The sequence below is a fragment of the Hirundo rustica genome, chromosome 3 (genome assembly GCF_015227805.2).
Source record: "Hirundo rustica isolate bHirRus1 chromosome 3, bHirRus1.pri.v3, whole genome shotgun sequence".
Taxonomy (NCBI): Eukaryota; Metazoa; Chordata; class Aves; order Passeriformes; family Hirundinidae; genus Hirundo; species Hirundo rustica.
The window spans coordinates 87,095,968-87,114,557 of NC_053452.1; the positions used below are offsets into that span (position 1 = coordinate 87,095,968).

The window sequence follows — 18,590 nt, forward strand, 5'->3', positions numbered from 1 at the left end:
TCAGTAAGAACATAAAACTTAAAAGGGTACTAGGATAAAGCCGTTTTCTTTATCTGTGCGCCTTACCATACCAGGAAGGTCAGTGATATGTTCCCTGTAGACATCTAAGACCACTCAGTCTTCACCTAAATTTCATTTACTGTCACAGAAACTTTCAGCAGCTGTTGCAAATTAGCTGCTCTTCTAATCCAGCTTCTTTGGCTTCTTAAACTAAAATTTAACAATACACAAAGATGATGAATGTGCATATTGTAAAAAGTAGCATCATAGAGCTGCTGACTGGGTTAGCTACATTAGCACATCCTTCTGTACAATTTACCATCCTTGAACTTTTGTGCAGATCCTTTGTAACAGCCTTAATACCCTTGACTTCCATGCCACAATATGTCAGGTCTTCTTCAAAGTATTTTTTAATTTATGTCCATGTGAGCATAGAGTGTGGCACAGAAGAGATGATTTATGGAGAAAATGGCACTGAGTACTAGATGTTAAAATGTATTTTGTTGGAATTATTCCAAAGCTACATTGAAGTAGCTCTAATCTGGTTTCATGTATTCAAGAGCCATTAGAAATTGTAGCATTATAGGCTTTTTCCCAAAGTACATCTTTCAGTGTAGCTTCCAAAAAGAATCATACTGTTCTTCTCCAACCCCAAAAGTCACCTGTATAGATCTGCAGCACCTTTTAGTCACTTAAATATGCCCATTCTTCTGAATGACATTGGTTGCTGAACAATAGCCACAGTCTGGAGAAACAGAATGTGCTGGGATATAAACCCAGTAAACAGAGGCACTTTTTTGGTCTAAACAGTTCCCTGACTTGTTTATTTTACTAGGAATCACACTAACAGTGTGAATAGCAGTGCACAGGGACACTGAGGATAGGATGAAGCAACTAGAAAGGAGGAGATTGGGAGGAAGACCATTTTTATCACTGACAGCATTACAGTATTAAAGTGCCCTGGAACTTAAATATACCTAAAGATGTATATTGCTGACTTTTCAGTAGTAACATCCACATCTGTCTTTGCGGGTTGTAGAAAGATTCCCCTGCTCAGATGCACACACTGAGCTCTATTTTTAGCATATTAATGAAAACAGTTCTGTCATCTCCTCTTCTACAGTGACCAATGTCTGTAACCCTTTTGCTGTTTCTTCTTTCATCAAATTGTTCATAAATTCTAATCCTTTTCCTTGTTGAAAACTACTCTCACTCAAAATTGCAAAAGTTCACATACAGAACCCATTGACTTAAAGTTGTTTATTAAAAGGAAGATAGACTTAGATTACATAAAAGAAAGAAATTGTTTGCTGTCAGGGTAGTAAGGGACTGGAACAGGCTGACCAGAGAAGTTGCACAATCCTTGCAAGTGTTCAAGGCCAGTTTGAATGGGACTTTGAGCAACCTGGTAGAGTAGATGTCCCAGCCCAAGGCAGGAGGATTGGAGCTAAATGAGCTTTAAGGTTCCTTCCAAATCAAACCATTCCATGATTCTGTGATTTCATCTACAAATTTACATCCTTGCATTCATGCCTGTTTTATAAATATTAAATAAAGAATTTTTAAAGAGGTGTCAAATTATGAGGCTAAACTATAGGAACAAGGCTCCATAAGCATGTATGCAATTTATGCTAAATGTTACTTTCAGATATTGCAGCATCAATACTGTTTATTAGATTATCATATTGCTTCTTATCATTACATACCTGTCAGTACAGTCTTTTTCATAAAGAATAAACCTCTGAAACAGTTCTCAGTTGCTAAATGTGCACCATGTGTTACAGGTAAAAATTGTTACATTAATTTTAAATTAATTACCTTTTATTAGCTAGGAGTCAAAAAGCTTACAGCTTTGCTTCCAAACAAGCTTTCTCTAGGATTTATAGCTGTAATGACATCTAGTCATCCATCTCTGGATATGTCTTCACAGAAATCTCCGAAGTGGCACAGAAGGCACTGTTACTGGAAGCAGTACATCCAGAGGACTCAGCACTCTGCTCACACTATTAAATCTCATATCTCAACAGAATGCTCCCTAAGGAAGCTGCAACATTTCTGATATCCCAGATAGCTCATCAGAATAGACATGGCTGTTCCTGCAGAAAAACAAGCGAGCTTTCTTGCCCAGAGATCCACATGTGGGCCTACCATGCAAAAACTTCCTACACTGTGGAAGCAGCTGGAACTTGGAGAGCTTTGTGGACCAAAGTAAATTACAAAAGCACAGAATATTCTGAGTTGGAAAGAACCCATCATTAGAGTTCTGAACTCTATCAGGTTCAAGATGCTTATGAACAACTGTACTCAGTATGTGCAAATGGCCATTTTCAGAGCTTAAGATAAAGACACCTTTCTAATGCCAAAAGCCCTGTCAAATATTACATTTCTGAACCAAAGCAGAAAGAGGCTGAGAGTCCACACCAGCATTTATGTATTGCAAAAGTCAGTTTTCTGCTAATCTTGTTCTCAGCAAGACTTGGAGTGTTTACATTGAAAAGTCAAAGAAAACCATTTTGAAATACACAACAATAGGGTGAAAATACTAAATTATAAAGGATAAAACAGATGAGGATGAACTGTGACAAACTCAATACAGTCATTATAGGATGAAGTGATATGGCAAAAGGACAAATGAAGTTCAGTGTAGATATAGATCAAATGATGAAGATTGTAAAATCCTTATATCCCCTATGTAGCCACAACACCTGTGAATGCAAACACAACTTCCCAAATGCAGCGACTGTTAATGATCAGTTCAAAAGGATCAATAATGAGATCTTGAGGCCACACTCAAAGCTAAAGAGAGGACAGAAAAGTTGCTGTGGGGAGACAAGAAAACACAGAGATTAAACCAAAGAATTTCACTGTGATATTACAGAGACTGAAGTTCTGTCTTTTCCTCTCTGAACACTGGAACAGAACTCAGTAATATCCAGGGAGAACTAATAAGGATGATCCAATACAGAATATTTTTCATAGGAGGAGACACTAAGTAAACAGATGCTCTTCTCAGAAAGAGACAGCTCAGGAATTTGTTATAGAAGCTTATTGATTCTCGATTGATACTGAAAAGGAGAACAGGAACCTTCTGAAAAGTAAAGGACACCAAATCAAATTAAGAGGAAGCAAGTTTCAAATAAACAAGAGGAAGTATTTCTTCAAACACAAAGATAAACAGTGTAATTCCTTACCACAGGATATTGCAGATGCTCGAAGTTTACATGAATCCAGGAGAAAACTGTACTTTCTAGTGGGCAAAAAGTCCATTCACTGAAAACACATCTGCTGAAATGCAGTCTCAAATAATTGAAGGCTGGAAGAGTACAATACTTGCTTACTTTGTCCTTATGCTTGTCCCTAGGGCACCGCTTCAGGCTATCATTAGAAGCAGGATGCTGAGCCTGATCAACCTTTAATCTGACCAAATGAGTATGTGTAAGTAAATTAAACAGTGATAGAGCTTGGGACCCGGGACTTGGTCATCTATATCATTTAATTGATAGACCCCAGCTGTGAAGTTTTTTTGCAGACGTTTCAATGAGTCCAATTACCACTTCCTTGTATAAATCCCAGGCACAGTTCAAAAGTAAGCATAGGCTAGGCACTATTCCCAACAGACACTTTTGATTAAGCCTGTTTCAAAGGGCAAGAGCATTAAACAACAGGAAGATGGCCAGATCAAGCCAAATACTGCAGAAATACCTGATAAGGTAATGTTTAGCTTACTAGGATGTCAACGTGACTGCACGTATTTCAGGGAGAGAAATAAAAGAAGATACAAAGAGATAACTAAATTGATACAAGATGAGAAAGAGAAAACTTCTATACTTCCCTATACAGCATTAGGAAACAAGTATGAAAAATGTCCATTCACGTTTATATCCACCCAGTAAAGTACTCAGTCTTACCTGCAGGAAACAGGGTTTCAAGGATTTTAAATATCCTTCTCCCTGCTCCAGTAAAGTATCTGCATTGATGGTTTGCACAGCTAAGAGACAAATTGGTTTAAGCACCGTGACACCAACTCCACTCACATCCAAACAAACTAGGGAATAGGACCCTAAGTTTATAACGCAAATTGCACATTCTTCCATTACTCCAAAAACATTAAGAACAGGTAGTGTCCATAGTTACACCTAGTTTTGGAGTTTATGGAATTTACTCTTCTAATTTTTTGCTCAGGCTGAAGCATTTCTAGCAGAATTTACAGCTACAGTGCATAAATAGAAGCACTCTACTAATACACAGTGTTACTAACCGCTTAATTGTAGTTTTTTAGTATTTTTAATTACAGACCTTTTTCTTCTATCTATGTGCAATAGCTTCTATTTTTCAAGTAAATTGGAAGCTTCCCCAGTACTCAAGCTGTCTGGTTTTACCACTGAAATTTATGATACAGACATTAAAATATTAGAAACACTAATAATGACTAGCTTCAAACCGGCACGTTAGACCTAGCAAAGATGTTTCTTTCTTCATTTCCTTATGCTTATTTAAGAAAAGTGTATTGAAGACTGAAACTAAAGACTACAGCTGGAAGTTTATAGCCCTGTGTGCTCTGGATGGATAGAATATAGACAGAGGAGTATTTTATTAGGTGTTATAGGATGGAGCAGAAAATGTTGAACCTCCAGGAAATCTTCTTGACACTAAGATCTATTAGGAATTGTCTTCTAAAGGAAATAGATGAAGCCCTGTTTCCTGGGATAATTCAAATTGTACTTCAGAAAATAGTAAATATATACAAAGAACATCCTGCGTTTAGAAGAAAATTAGGCAGACGAAATTTTTTTCTACATTTAGGCCGGACAAGCCTCAGACTCCTCCTCTCTTCTCATATGTATACACAGGCCAAAGCACAATTAAGACATGGAATATGTAGTGTAAAAAGGATGAAGCTCTGGAAATGATAAATAACTATCATTATAGTTTTATTCTCAAAGTCTCCCTTATTCAAATACATGCAACTTTTAAATATAATTTTACTGAGAAATACTAATCACAGAATTATGATAAAATAATAAATTTACCAGAGAACAGGCGTTTACAGGTGCATATCACAGCACATAAACTGCTACATAGCTCAGGTCCAATGACATCCAGTTTTAAAATCCTCTACTTCAAGTGTGAGAAGAAAGGGAATATGCTTCAAGAAAGAAAGCATCCTGTCCAGCAAAACTGCAATTGGAGAGTTCCTCTCCAGTGCACAGCAATCCTACTGTCACAAGTTCTGAGATATCAGCTACTCCTGTGATTTCATTATAAACAGCACACCTTGCCTCTCGGACTTAAAACACAAACAGGGATTTTATACAAGCCTTCTGAAATAGCTAAGCAAGGCAAGGAATTTAGGAGTCCCAGCTCTATGAAATTACTATTATCAGTTAGTGTCAAACAAGTCATGTTTGCTCGGATATAATTAACACGTAAATGTGTTGGCTTTTCTATCTATTCCAAATAAAATTTAGATTTGTTCCACATATACCGCTAAATGTTAATGAAATCTATACAGCATTCATGCTCCATGTGTCCCAGAAAATTGAATTCTCAGTGTTCTAGCTCATTTACAGAAAGAATCATAGCTGTAAAGTGTACTAAATAAAATATATGTTATAACCAAAAAGGTATGCAAGATGCAAGTGGGGGACCTGGTTAAAGAGCACTAACTGGAGTGATCAAAGGAAGCAAGAACCAGGAGGGAAGACAATTAATTACAGATTTAACAAAGGAAAAAGGTGTCTTAGAGGTTATTTGTCTAATTTGGATATTTAGGGTGGACATTAGACAAGTCCCTCACAGAAGAAGTGACTGGGCATTGGAATGGGCTGTCTAGAGAGATGGCGGAGCCACTGTCCCTGGAAGTATTTAAAAAACCCCAGGACTTTCTGCTATGGTCTAGTTAATAAAGTAGTGTCAGGTCACAAGTTGGGCTCGATGGTCCCAAAGGACTTTTCCAACCTAGCTAAAAACACCGGGCTCGTTCCAACCCCCAAGTGGTGCACATACTTCTAGTATGAAAACAAGTAATAAGAATAAAATTTAGCCTCTGCAAGTTTCAAGATAGCTCTGAGATCTTGAAACCAACAGAGGCTGAAATCCAGACCCAAACCTGTTAATCAGGGCAGATTGTTTAAGGCTTGTCTTGAAAACCTCAAGGTAAAGTTGCTGCTGGAAAACCACTTTGGGCAACTTGTTGCAGAGCTTTACAGTCCTGTCACAGAAAACTATTAACTGGACATTAAAAACAAACAAGTATGTATGTTCTAAAAGAAACTGTCTTGCTGTTCTCTGTGCTTATCAAATTAGAAATAAGTGTAAGGGATACCTTGCATAATTTTGATGCTATTAACAGAAAATGGCAAAGTCATTTAAGATAATCTCATCTCCTGTGTTTTCATGAATTAAGTCTTTAGTTTATTCCCTTTTGTGTTACCAGGATAAAAATTGCAGGCCACTGGAAGAGGAAATTATTTCCATAACAAGCAACAGTGTTAAAATTAAAAACCCATTCCTAATGGCTACACAGTCTCTTCCTTGCTGCATTTCCAGCCCACTGCTCTGCATGCACTGCAGACACACAAACAGACCATTTCTTTCCTCCTTGCATCAATGTTATATATTTGAAAACTGTTCACATATTTTCAGCTGACTCCACACTAAGAGTCAATCATGCGATCCTTCCTCAAAGGTTCTGTATTCCTGAGCACCAGTCGTTCTCAGTGCTTGCCTTCCAAAATCTGTAAAATTGAAGTCATACCAACAACTTAATAGCCCTTTTTAGTAAGAATTTTTAAGCAGTGTTGCAGACAATACTTCACTTTGGAACATCTTAGTCTTTCAGTTGCAATTTCGTTTTTCTTTTCAGGCTACATCTCTGATCTACCAAGAAAGTTCAATATTTTAAAGCTTTCTTCTAGTTATTATCAATAACTTCTGACTTCCTATCATCATGAAATGTAATAGTCATATTTTTTATCCCATACTGTAAAATTAGAATTCTAAGCAGCATTAGAAGGAGAACAAATCCCCATGATACAATCTGCCTACTTGGCAGCAAACCAATTAAAACCTCTCTCAGCATATATTTTTTCAGTCATGCTATAAAAGGGTAAACCAATGTTTTTATTGCAGCTATAAGACTATCATATAAGAGCATCATAATCATTGTAACACAAAGAAAACAGAACACAAAGGAGAATTAAAGTAAGTTCACAGTGAGAGTATATTTTCCTTGGAGGCAAAACTTGCAACATAACACCTGCACAGTATTTCCTGTACCACTGTCAGCTTCTGTAAGAGAGAACCAAGTTCAGCCATGACCAAAAGAAGAACAAGACTTTTGGATTCCTCAAAAAGAACCAAGTGTGGCAGAGAAACCCTTAAACAGCATAAAAGAAATCTCTCTCAATAATTTACATTACAGATGCTTCCCCTAACTGTAATGTACAAATGATCAGTTGTCTCTCTCTGACATCCTGAAGGCTTGCTCTACCAAAGCAGAACATAATACAAAAAATCCCCCCGTATTTTCATTTGATGAAACGAGGTATAAGGCTGAGTTGTTTCAAGTATTCAATCCTACTAAATGATAGGAGCACTAAACCAAAAGTAGAGGATGGTTCATTTCCAGGTACTTCTGCGGGGAGTCTGGAATGGCAAATATCCCATGCTGAGGTAGCTGTGTCCCACCCTGCGTGATATGCAAAATAGAGTGTGCAAAAAATTTTTGTTCCTTAATATGCAATATTAGGCAGAATTTTTGGTAATAGGAAAATTTTCCATTAAAGCTTTGAAATCATGTTTGTTACACACAAAGTAATATAACTATTTCATTTTGTGCTGTTATGTTAAAATACAAATGTGTTGGTAATTTTTTTATACTGGAGTTTAGTAGCTGAAACTCTACATTGTTATTCTTAAAAAATTATTTGAATTAAAGCTGAAATTAATAACTGCTAAAGATCTACTTCCCATAGCCTTAAAACACATGCTTCCCACACAAATACAATCTGTAACTTCTGATGAGACTAGCCCAAATTATTTTTGAGTGATTACTGGTAAATAAAGATCCTTCCACTCTTTTATTTCCTTTAATTTGAAGGGCAGTTAATAATAAATAATAGTAAACATAACAATAAACACTGGAAGTATTTTTAAATGGGACTTTTTAATTATCATCTGAATTTATGAGACAGAAAGAAAAAAATAACGGTGTAAGCATGCTGGTTTAGCTTCCACATAAGAAAAATGTGACTACCAGTGGTTAGGTCATTTTATCACTGCTTTAAAATAAGGGAAATCAAGCAAAGAGAGTGGCAGCAACAGCTGGAACCATGTGCATGTGCTCAAACACAGATTATTCATAAAACTCAAGGAGAGCACAGCACAGCTAGAGAGCAATTATGGGGAGGGAAAAAAAAAAAAAAAAGAAAAAATCCACAAGCCTTTCAGAACTGATAAATAATGATACTACTGAGGAAATAAGATCTGCCATTGGAGTTAGAAACACCCAAGATTAACAAGTGGGTTTTTTAGAGGCTGAATTCTCACATTATAAATATTAGTTGCTATGGATGCTGGTTTTTACTTCTGATACTTCTTCCTCCTTGGCTAATGGGATACTTCCTCCTAAAAAACCCTCCACATTTTAAATCTGCTTCCATTCTGTTAATCCATAGCATGCTTTCTTTAAAATATGGACAGAGAAAACTGTGTGACACTTCTTAAGAGGTATGGTGGATGAGTGAATATATCCTCATCCAAAGCAGTCTAACTCACAAAAATTTTTTATATTGAGAAGCTACCACCTACTCTCTCTTTTCATCAGTCTGAATATTGCCAGAATAGCAGCTTCTGTCATTCTTCATCTTTATGATATATAAATTCAGCAGAAATGCTTATCTGCACCCCTTTTAGACAGTGGGCTGAAGCAGAGAAATTATGTTTTAAGAAAAGACTCTTATTTCAGGTTGCCTAATCCAAACCAGCCAAAACTAGGGAGAAACCAGTAAAGAGGCATGAACATGTTTAAGAACAGAAGTTACAACCATAAACTACTACTGTTCCTATTCGACAAGCTAGTATCTGGCTCTTGCTTCCACTTGTCCCTCAACACAGGTTTATTTGCCTTTGATTGCTGACATGGTGTCCCAGGGTGACTTTATGATGCTTGTATCTCCAATCGTCTGTTCTATTTGTGCTGAATATTGAGCTCTGTTGCCTTTAATACTGGCTCTGGGAGCAAAGGGGAAGCAAGAAGGAGCACAGAGATTGTTTTGAGAGAACTGCCTGACTCCTCCACATTCTTCTCTGGACTGAGTATTTGCCTGAGATTGGAGAGACTGCAGGACAGAATTTTTTTTTTTTTTTTTTCTCTCTCGTGGCTGTTTAAACCTGCTCTGGACTGAAAACCCAGGGGAGCACTGGGGGCTGCATCTGCAGCCCACCAGGGCCTGGACCTCGGCATTTTCCAGCAGCGCTGGAGGGACTGGGACTGAGGAGAGGCACTGAGAGAGAGCCGAGCTACACCCACGGCAAGGACTTTCTCAATTTGCCATCTCACTCCAGAATGAGAGGTTTTATTGTTTCATGTTATTCATTCTTTATACTTGTACGCACTTTGTTTGTTAAGTACAATAGTTTTTTTCCACTTTTCTCTAAGGAAGTTCTTTCCTGGACAAGTTGGGGGGAGGGGCCATTTGGGTTTGCTCCCCAGAGGGACCCCATTCAGGGGTTTTCTCCCAAATTTACCCTAAACCAGGGCACCTGGAATAACTTACCTGTCAGAAGAAACACAAGATTGGGTTGCAACATCTAATGTCACCTGATGTTGGCATTCTATCAGGCAAGACAGCCTCCCACAAGGCCAGTTTAGCTCCCGTTTTAATACAAGTCATTGAACTATTTCCTGTCACTGCAGAGGTTCTGTTGGTTCCTCATAAAACTTTTTCTTATAGGGGAAAAAAAAAATCTAAAAGAAGCCCTGCTGGCACTCAATAAATACATAAAGAACTTCTCACTCTTAAGCATTTATGTGTCAAAAATTTAAGAATTTTATTAATTAAAGGGTTAAGGTAGACACTCAGAACAAAGCTCTACTTGGTTGGCCATATATCATATTGTTAAACCAATAAATTACATGGACAGAATAATTTACCTTTTCACCTTCTTCACCTTTACTACCTGGAAAGCCACGTTCACCCTGGAACACAAAAGGATAAAATACAAATCTCAAACAAACATTGTTCAAGTAATTGTATTCTTTAAAATAATTTTACTACATTGAACTTTTATAATAAGACAAAAATGAAATAATTTGGATGCTGATTGTCTTTCATTCAAAAAGGTGTGAAATGTCTACAAAAAAATGATATGGCTTTCCATCTTTTTGTCAGTTAATGGAAGTAATTTATTTTTCCATTTATCCTAAGAAATTTTCTCAGCTTTAAAAATTCTCAACTATTTATTGACTCTAGACCTATTTATTAAAGTACTTCTATTCTTCTGCAGAACCAATTTTAATACATTTATTCCTATTAATACCTTCATTGTAATTTTTAAATATGACTAGTCAACTGTGAAGGTCTCCGACCCAGATCAATTGAAAAAATATACCGATATGATTTATGAAAAGAAAACTAATTTCTTTCACTTTGAAAACCATATCCAATTACCCAAGTATTAAAAACTAACCAAAGCAAAGAAAGAGAAAACACAGAAGGGGTGTGTTTTAAACTATTAACTAAAGCTCAGATTATTTCTGCAGATTGAATTCTTTGATGGTATTTCAATAAAAAGGCCTATTCTAATGCTCTTTCCAGCTCTAATTTCCTAACTTTTAGATCAGAAAAGGATCATAGTATACAATCTTACTATGTTAACATCTTCATCAAATGCAATCTGCAGTCTGTCTACATTATACAAAAATAACACCTGCTCTAGGTTTTTATTAATGTGTACAAACAGAAGACAGATGGGCAAAATTATGTACAGACAGCACAAAAATGACCTAATTAAAAGAATGCAAACTTTTCCGTTCTCCCTCAAATCATCTAGCAGGAGATGGTTTGCATGTCTTCTCCAGAATTCAGTCTCATGGCCTCAGTACAACACACATGATTTTTTATACATCTGTAGATGAAAAGAGTGGAAAATATCCAAAGGAAAGCTTATGGTGTTTTTTAAAATTCCTTTAAAAAAACTAGACAGAGTAATGTCTAAACATTCTTTCACCCTTCAGAGAGTGTAATTTCCTTAAATAGAAGTCTGAAGTTTAAGTCAGGTTAACTAGAACAGCTGGCAAACTTGCAAAAAAATTCTAGCAACATTTTGTCAAATCTTTCAAGTAATTTATCATTTACTGATCGTGTACTACACATCTGGGAATTAAATTCAAGGCTCTGGAGGTGTGCAGAAGTATAAATTATCAAATCGTTCTGGACTTTTCATCACTTCCTACAGTGGCTCTCTTTTACTTTTTTCTTTGGCAGGGGTGGCTTGTACAATCAACAGCTCAATTTTAGAAGCAAGCCCAAGTCCGAGCATACAAAATGGTATCTAGTGAAATAAACTTCAACATGTTCTCACCTAAAAATGAGAGGCTAATTCTTAAATAATTTACAAATGCATACGATTTCTATTCAGTTAATCTTGTTTCCTTTTTTTGTGAAAAGCCGTGTCAGATAGTCTTTTGAAGCTCCTTCTTACCTGGGTTATTCTATGATTCCCATTTTCCCCCCAGCTTCTGGACAAACAACACAGCTAACACTTATTCTAAAAAATTCATGGAAGTGTTTTCTTCATTTAGCTTTCCCATTTGTGTTTCTACTCAATCCTGAATTCATTACATGAAAATTATTCTGAGGTAGAGTCAACATTTCTGTGATTTTAGCTTGTATTCATTACCTCTCATCCTTTCACTGTACACCTCTGATAGGAGTCTGACTCGGGCTTTTCCATACCCACCCAGTATTTACAGCCAGCAATGAATCTGCACACCACCCACCACTTTCCAAATCATCTCACCTGGAGGCTGAACAAGCCCAGCTCCCTCAGCCTCCTCTCTTACATCATGGGCTTCAAGCCCTGGCCATCTTGGTAGGCCTCCACTGGACTCAGCCCAAGAAGCTGCTCTTTATCCTCTCCAGAGAGCTCCAAAGTGGAGGCAGAACTCACAAGCACTCACCAGTCACTCCTCCTGGTCAGCTGGACATGCACGTGCTAAGGCAGCCCAAGATACCTTTGGCCTTATTAAAACAAAGGGAAACCAGCAGAGCTCCCAACACACTTTCTCTAGAGCTGCTTTCTAGAAATTCGGCACCTGGCCTGTACTGTAGCATGAGGGTATTCCTTCTCAAAGGCAGGCCCTCATGTTTGCCTTTGCTTAACTTTAAGAGTTCTGTGATAGCTCATTTCTTCAGCATGCTGAGAATATAATTCCTGCCCTACCTTCCAGTGCACTGACTACTTCCCTGCATTTGATAACATCCACGAACTTGCTGAGAACACCATCATCCATGTTATTAATAGGGACATTAAATAATAACCAGTATTGCCTCATGGTGTATGACACTTGTTATTAGGTAGCAGTCAGACTGCATAGCATCATTCCACCTTTGACCTCAATCATCCACCCACTCTGTTGTTCATTTATCCAGTCAGAACCTCACAGTTTCTAATGTAATTATATGTCTGAAGACTATGCCAAAAGCCTGGCTGAAATCAAGGTATACAACATCCACTGCTCTCCCCTAATCTACACTGACAGTCTTTTTATCAGAGTGGGCAATCAGGTTGGTCAGTGTGATTTGTCCTTGGTAAATCCGCAGCAGCTGTTTGCAGTGACTTTCTAGTCCTTCCTCTGTTCAGATACACTTTCCAGGATTTTCTACATTATTTTTCCAGGGACAGAGGTGAGGGTGACTGGCCTGAAGTTCAATGTATCCTTCTTGAAGATGGACACGATTGCTTCCTTCCAGTCACAAGTGACCTTCCCTAGTAATCATAATTTTTTTATAATGACAGAGGGCAACCCTGCAGTGACACCAGCCAGCTGCCCCAGCACCCCTGGATGCATAATGTTTGGTATCTTGCAAACATTCAAGTAGCTTAAGTACTCCTTAACACTCTCGTCAGCTTTGGTGGCCAGTGGTTCATCATCACACTCTGCTAACATGCTTAAGTAAACTGGGAGGTCTGAGGGCACAACTTACTAGAGAAAAAAACAAGGTGAAAAAAAAAATGGGTACTCTCAGCCTTTTCCACATCCCCCACCACATTAAGCAGCAGGTCAACATTTTCTTCAGCTTTGTTTTCGCAATGGATGCACTTAACAGAAGCCCTTCATGCTGCCCTTAAAACTCTCTTATTACTTTCAATTACAGATGAGTTTCTGGTTTCCTAACTCCATCACCACACGCTCTGGCAGCGTTTCTATGTTCATACTTGGTAGCTCACCCGTGTTTTCACTGTTTACTTTCTTTTTTGTCTGAGGTCAGTCAGAAGCATCTTGTTCATCCATGCTGGCCTTTTGCCATACTCACTCGAACCCCTGCATAACAACATGGGAGTGCTCTTAGGGTTTTAGGAAGCTGTCCTTGAAGATTAACCAGCTGGGCTCCTCAGATTTGCAGGACAGGACAATTTCAATCATTCCTTGGCTTCCTCTTTGTCAAACTCAAAACATTTTTCTCCTTGAAACTCTCCTCAGATGTCTTTTTTCCTAGGGTCCTGAACATAAACTAATTCCCTGCTGGACTCTCTGTTTTTTCCACATCTCTTGTGGAAGTGAGGGTGGAGGACTCCCCCAAGCATGATACAGCATACCAGCTGCAGCACCACCAAGCAAAGAAATGAAAATATTTCACCCGGATCTGCTTGGTGAAGTTTTAATTACATAGTCCAATAAGTGGTTTATTTTATTCCAGTAGAAGAATGCTGTTAGCTCATAATTCAGTCTTGTGTCTACCTCCCCATCATTTTCAGTGATGTTGCTTTTCAACAAGTCAGTTCTTGCCTGTATCAATGTTAGTGATCAGCAATGCCTTATGTTTCAGAAACAGCCCAGATTTTTTGCACATATTTGAATTTAAAAAACAAAAGATTCCAAATTAGACAGAATAAGAAATATGGTCAACAAAATGTAGGTAAAGAAGTTTAGGAAATTTCTGCTTGACGGTATAAAAATATAACAGTATTATCCATTGTTAACTTTAAAGAATTCAAATGCTGCAGAAATAAAAAAGTGACATTTGAAAAGTACCACATGTATGACTGACTTAAATTCTCCTTTGTGTGGCAAAATACTCACGTATAAGCAAGACATTTCATACAAGTTTTTCATGGACAATCATTGATTGCTTGTCCTGATACTCACTGCAGGACTGCTGATCTGATTTTCAATGTTTTAAATATGCCTACAGTACAAGTCAGTGAGATCCTGTCTTTGAATGTAGAAATTGATAGACTGTGGTAATCTTGTTGCTGAACAAAATGCTGGCTACCTCATCTGCAGAAAACAAGTTATTTCCTTCCTTCCCCTGGTGCTACATTACAGGAAGTGTCTGCCCTAAAGATACACAAATTGCATCAAGGTCATGTTGCAGAACATTTTCTTGAAATTTTAATAATAAAATAATGGGGAAAATTTTGTGTTGCCTCTTAATTTGTTGAAGTAGCAAAACTATTTCCCTTACAATTTTCCAAAAGTTATTAGCTGGACAGACATTAAAATTCCAAATATTTGCCATTAAAAGCATCTGCAATCAACAAAAAATCTGACCATGAAAAGAGGCAATTTTAACAAGTATTACACCAGCTTGGTCTATTATAAATATGTCTCTTTTTGCAAGTTCTGGCCTTCTTAGAATATTTCACTTCTAGAAAGGAACAAAAGACTAAAATGGAAAAATGGAAGAGGTGCTGTTCCTCAACTCATTTCGCTGAGATCTTAAGACTCTCAAATTTCAAATTTTTGAATCTGTAATCTATACTTGCAAAGACCTGTACAGTTTGAAGAATTAGGAAACTGGTCTTAATGCAAAATAATACTGCTGGGCAGGTTTTTACCCCAGCACCACATGTCCTTTCTCTTTTGAAAGAGAAGCCAATAGTAAAGTTCCTCTGACACATTATATAACTCAGAAACTTGATATGTAATTCAAGTACCATTTATGTAGATACTAGACAGCTGGTAAAAAGGATGTTGAGACTGCAAATGGTTAGAATGAAACTTTTCTTTGTTTGGGTATTTGTTTGGTTTCTCTTCTACCTTGTAGTCAGTAAGACCGGGTTTGCCAGGAGCACCTACTAAGTGAGCTTCCACCTGAAACAAACCATACACAGCCATCATTTTACAGACCCGACTCATGACTGAGCTAAATTAAGAGAAAAAGGCATCTGGACATGTATAGCTTCTCATTCCTTTTCTACGGAATACCTGGATTAATTTCTAGGGTTATTTATATCTGTTACCTTGTATTTGGTTAATGTTTTTCACTTTCAAAATAATAGGCCATTAACAATTACAGGTTATCCAATTCTGTAGCAGATATAGCCGTAGGTTGCTTCAGACAACTGGACAATAAAATTTAGAGAATTTTGATCAAATTAAAAACTTTCTCAGGATTTATTTCAGGCCCTAATCCAAAGAAGACAGTCCAGAAAAGAGTTGCATGCTACCCAAGTGCCTAAAACCCCCAAAAATGTACCACAGCTTCCACTGTCTCCCCAGTACATATCAGGCACTTGAGCACAAAGGGACTGTCCTAGGGTGACTTTATGATGCTTGTATCCCCAGTCATCTGTTCTTTTTGTGCTGTATATTGAGTTCTGTGCCTTTAAGACTGGTTCTAAGAGCAAGGAGAAGCACGGAGTTTGTTTTGAGAGGACTGCCTGACTCCTACACATTCCTCTCTGGATGGTGTGTATGGTGGAGGCTTGGAGAGGCTGCAGGACAGAGGTAATTTTATTTGCTTTTAATTAGTTAGTTTCAGTTAGCTAGGGCAGAGAAGTTCCCTGGACTGTTTTTTTCCTTTTTTCTTCGAACTGTTTAAATTTGCTCTGGACTGAAAAAACCCGGGGGAGCACTGGGGGCTGCACCTGCAGCCCACCGGGGCCTGGACCTCGGCATTTTCCAGCAGCGCCGGAGAGACTGGGATTGAGGAGAGACTGAGAGAGAGCCGAGCTACACCCACGGCAAGGACTTTCTCAATTTGCCATCTCACTCCAGAACAAGAGGTTTTATTGTTTCATATTATTCATTCTTTATACTTGTATGCACTTTGTTAAGTAAAATATTTTTTTCCACTTTTCTCTGAGGAAGTTCTTTCCTGGACGAGTTGGGGGGAGGGGCCATTTGAGTTTGCTTCCTGGAGGGTTCCATTCAGGGGTTTTCTCCCAAATTTGTCCCTAAACCAGCACAGGGACCTACCCTTAAACCATTAGGTCCGACAGGGATCTGTATGCACAGGGCTGACTGCTGGTCTCTAGGCTCTGCTCAAAGGGGCATTTCAGATCCTTCATTCATCTCAAAGTGCCCAACTTACTCAGCAGGAAGAAATACAAATCATGATCCTCTGCAACCAGTCAGGTTTGCCCTACTTCTCAAGTGAATGTTCTATATAGGCTGTTAATTTACTGTGTCCTCTAAACGTTTTAACGTTTTTTTAAAAAGAGCAAAGTAAGTTACCTGCATAGTTGACAGTCACCCCAGCCTCCCAAATGACTTTCTCCTTACAGTGTCCATGAAATTTAAGGATGGATCTGATTTGAGTTTGCAAATTCCGTTCAGGGAACCAGATGCTTACAAGTTATGTACAGGAACTGAGCATAAGTAAAACCAAACACCTCATTAATCAAAAATGTTTTTAAAAGGTAACTATTCAAGCTGAGTAACACAGTAAACTTCCTCTTCAATATTTGAATGAGTATTTGAACAAAAGAAAAGCATAAATCAAGAACTTTGAGTTGAGACCTACAGACAATAAAATTCTGCATTTAATATATAGCTTTACAAGGAAAAGGTATAGTTAAAAGCCTAGTAATATCTCATTTAGAATTAAAATATAAAATATTACAGTAATTTCCTTTTTCACTTGTTCTTAGCAAAGTGTATTAAATAATTATAGACCTAGTGAGAACCTGGCTCTTCCACTGAAAGCTAAGAACCACCTCCATTTACAGATTCATGAAATATGCCACCATGAATACAGTAATTTTTCTCATAATTAAACCATAGTTACTGAACTAAATTCTGGTAGACTTCATCTGTGCTATACAGCTTCTAATAGCTCAGAAGTCTTATTAAAAAAGTCTAAAATGAAATGCTTTCTCCATTCCATTCATGGATCTGATGTCCTTGACAGAAGTTGGCCCTAGTAACTTGCACACCACCCAAATGAGCTTTCTGTCCATGTCAAAATTCAGCAACAAAAGAAAGTTTTGAAAGTTCACTTGTTTGATTCCAAGCCAAGCAGGAGACAAATGCCTCACAGACACAAAAAGAACAGAGAGAAAGGAAAAACTCCAGTCTCTCTTTAAAACAGAAAGAGCCACTAAAAGAACACTTATTCATCAGAATGATACAAATAATTAAGCAAATAAATACAAAACCCTCATGACAAACAACAATTAAAATACATCTTAAAATAGCTTGCTAAAATGGTATTTTTGTAACTCCACTCATGGCACAGATTCCAACACCTTCTTTCCAGCTCCTGTCTGTAACAATACATGGTAGTATACCGGGGAAAAATTCTAATTAATCATTACAAGTAATTGTTAGCCCTTCATTTTCTCTAGATTTACAGAACAGAATTTGAAAAATTCTTTATAGTCTGCTACCAGACAATAACATTTCATCTTCCCTGCTATATTGTATCACTATAAGCTAGAAAAACACCTCCAAAACACAATCACAATGGTTTTTTATAAAGACAAGCCATAGGTCTTTTGTCTTGCATTGTTTAATCAGTGCTCTACAAATTATTATTTCTTCAACACAACAATGAAAAAATATACTTTTACATCAGTACGATCAGCATTGAGTCTTATTAAATAAAATATGATTGAGGTTGTGATTGCTTTAAATGTTTTGGAAATGTGCTATGTATTTATAAACATGGTCCTTAATATATTTTTCATTTATTGATTTTTCAGGTCATAATTTCACTGAAACACCTTACAAAATTAGAGATTTGGCTTATGCCTAAGGATTTTGAAAGCAGAGTAAGATGCTTTGTATGTGTGTCTATAACAACCTTCTTAAAATACATTTACATGAGTTTTTATACCTTGATTTCCAATTTAGCTATTTCCCCATACCAAATAAAGGACTTTCACACAAAAAAAAAAATTAAAATGAACAAAAGGAAAGGCTATCTTACCATACAAGCATATGAACTTTATGAGTAGCAGTTACCTGTACTGCCAAATGATATGGTAGGGAAAAATGAATTATAAAACACATTATCTGAACACACACATGCACAAAAAAAACCCAAAAAACCCCCCCAAAAAACCAAACCAAAACAAACCCAAAACAAAACAAAAAACACACCCCCCCCCCCAAAAAAAAACAAAAGAAAAAAAAA

General features: G+C 37.3%; 1 protein-coding gene across 12 annotated transcripts in view; it reads right to left on the reverse strand.

Moving 5' to 3' along the window:
- COL19A1 (collagen type XIX alpha 1 chain) overlaps positions 1-18,590 on the reverse strand; it is a 188,530-nt gene that overhangs the window by 110,674 nt on the left and 59,266 nt on the right. For 8 of the 12 annotated variants that reach the window (XM_040060803.2, XM_040060804.2, XM_040060805.2 and 5 more), the window contains one exon: positions 10,157-10,201. The exons of the other annotated variants lie outside the window; for them this stretch is intronic. In XM_040060803.2, coding sequence (XP_039916737.1) covers positions 10,157-10,201 — 45 coding nt within the window. The remainder of the gene's footprint in view (positions 1-10,156; positions 10,202-18,590) is intronic. 12 annotated transcript variants of the gene reach the window in all.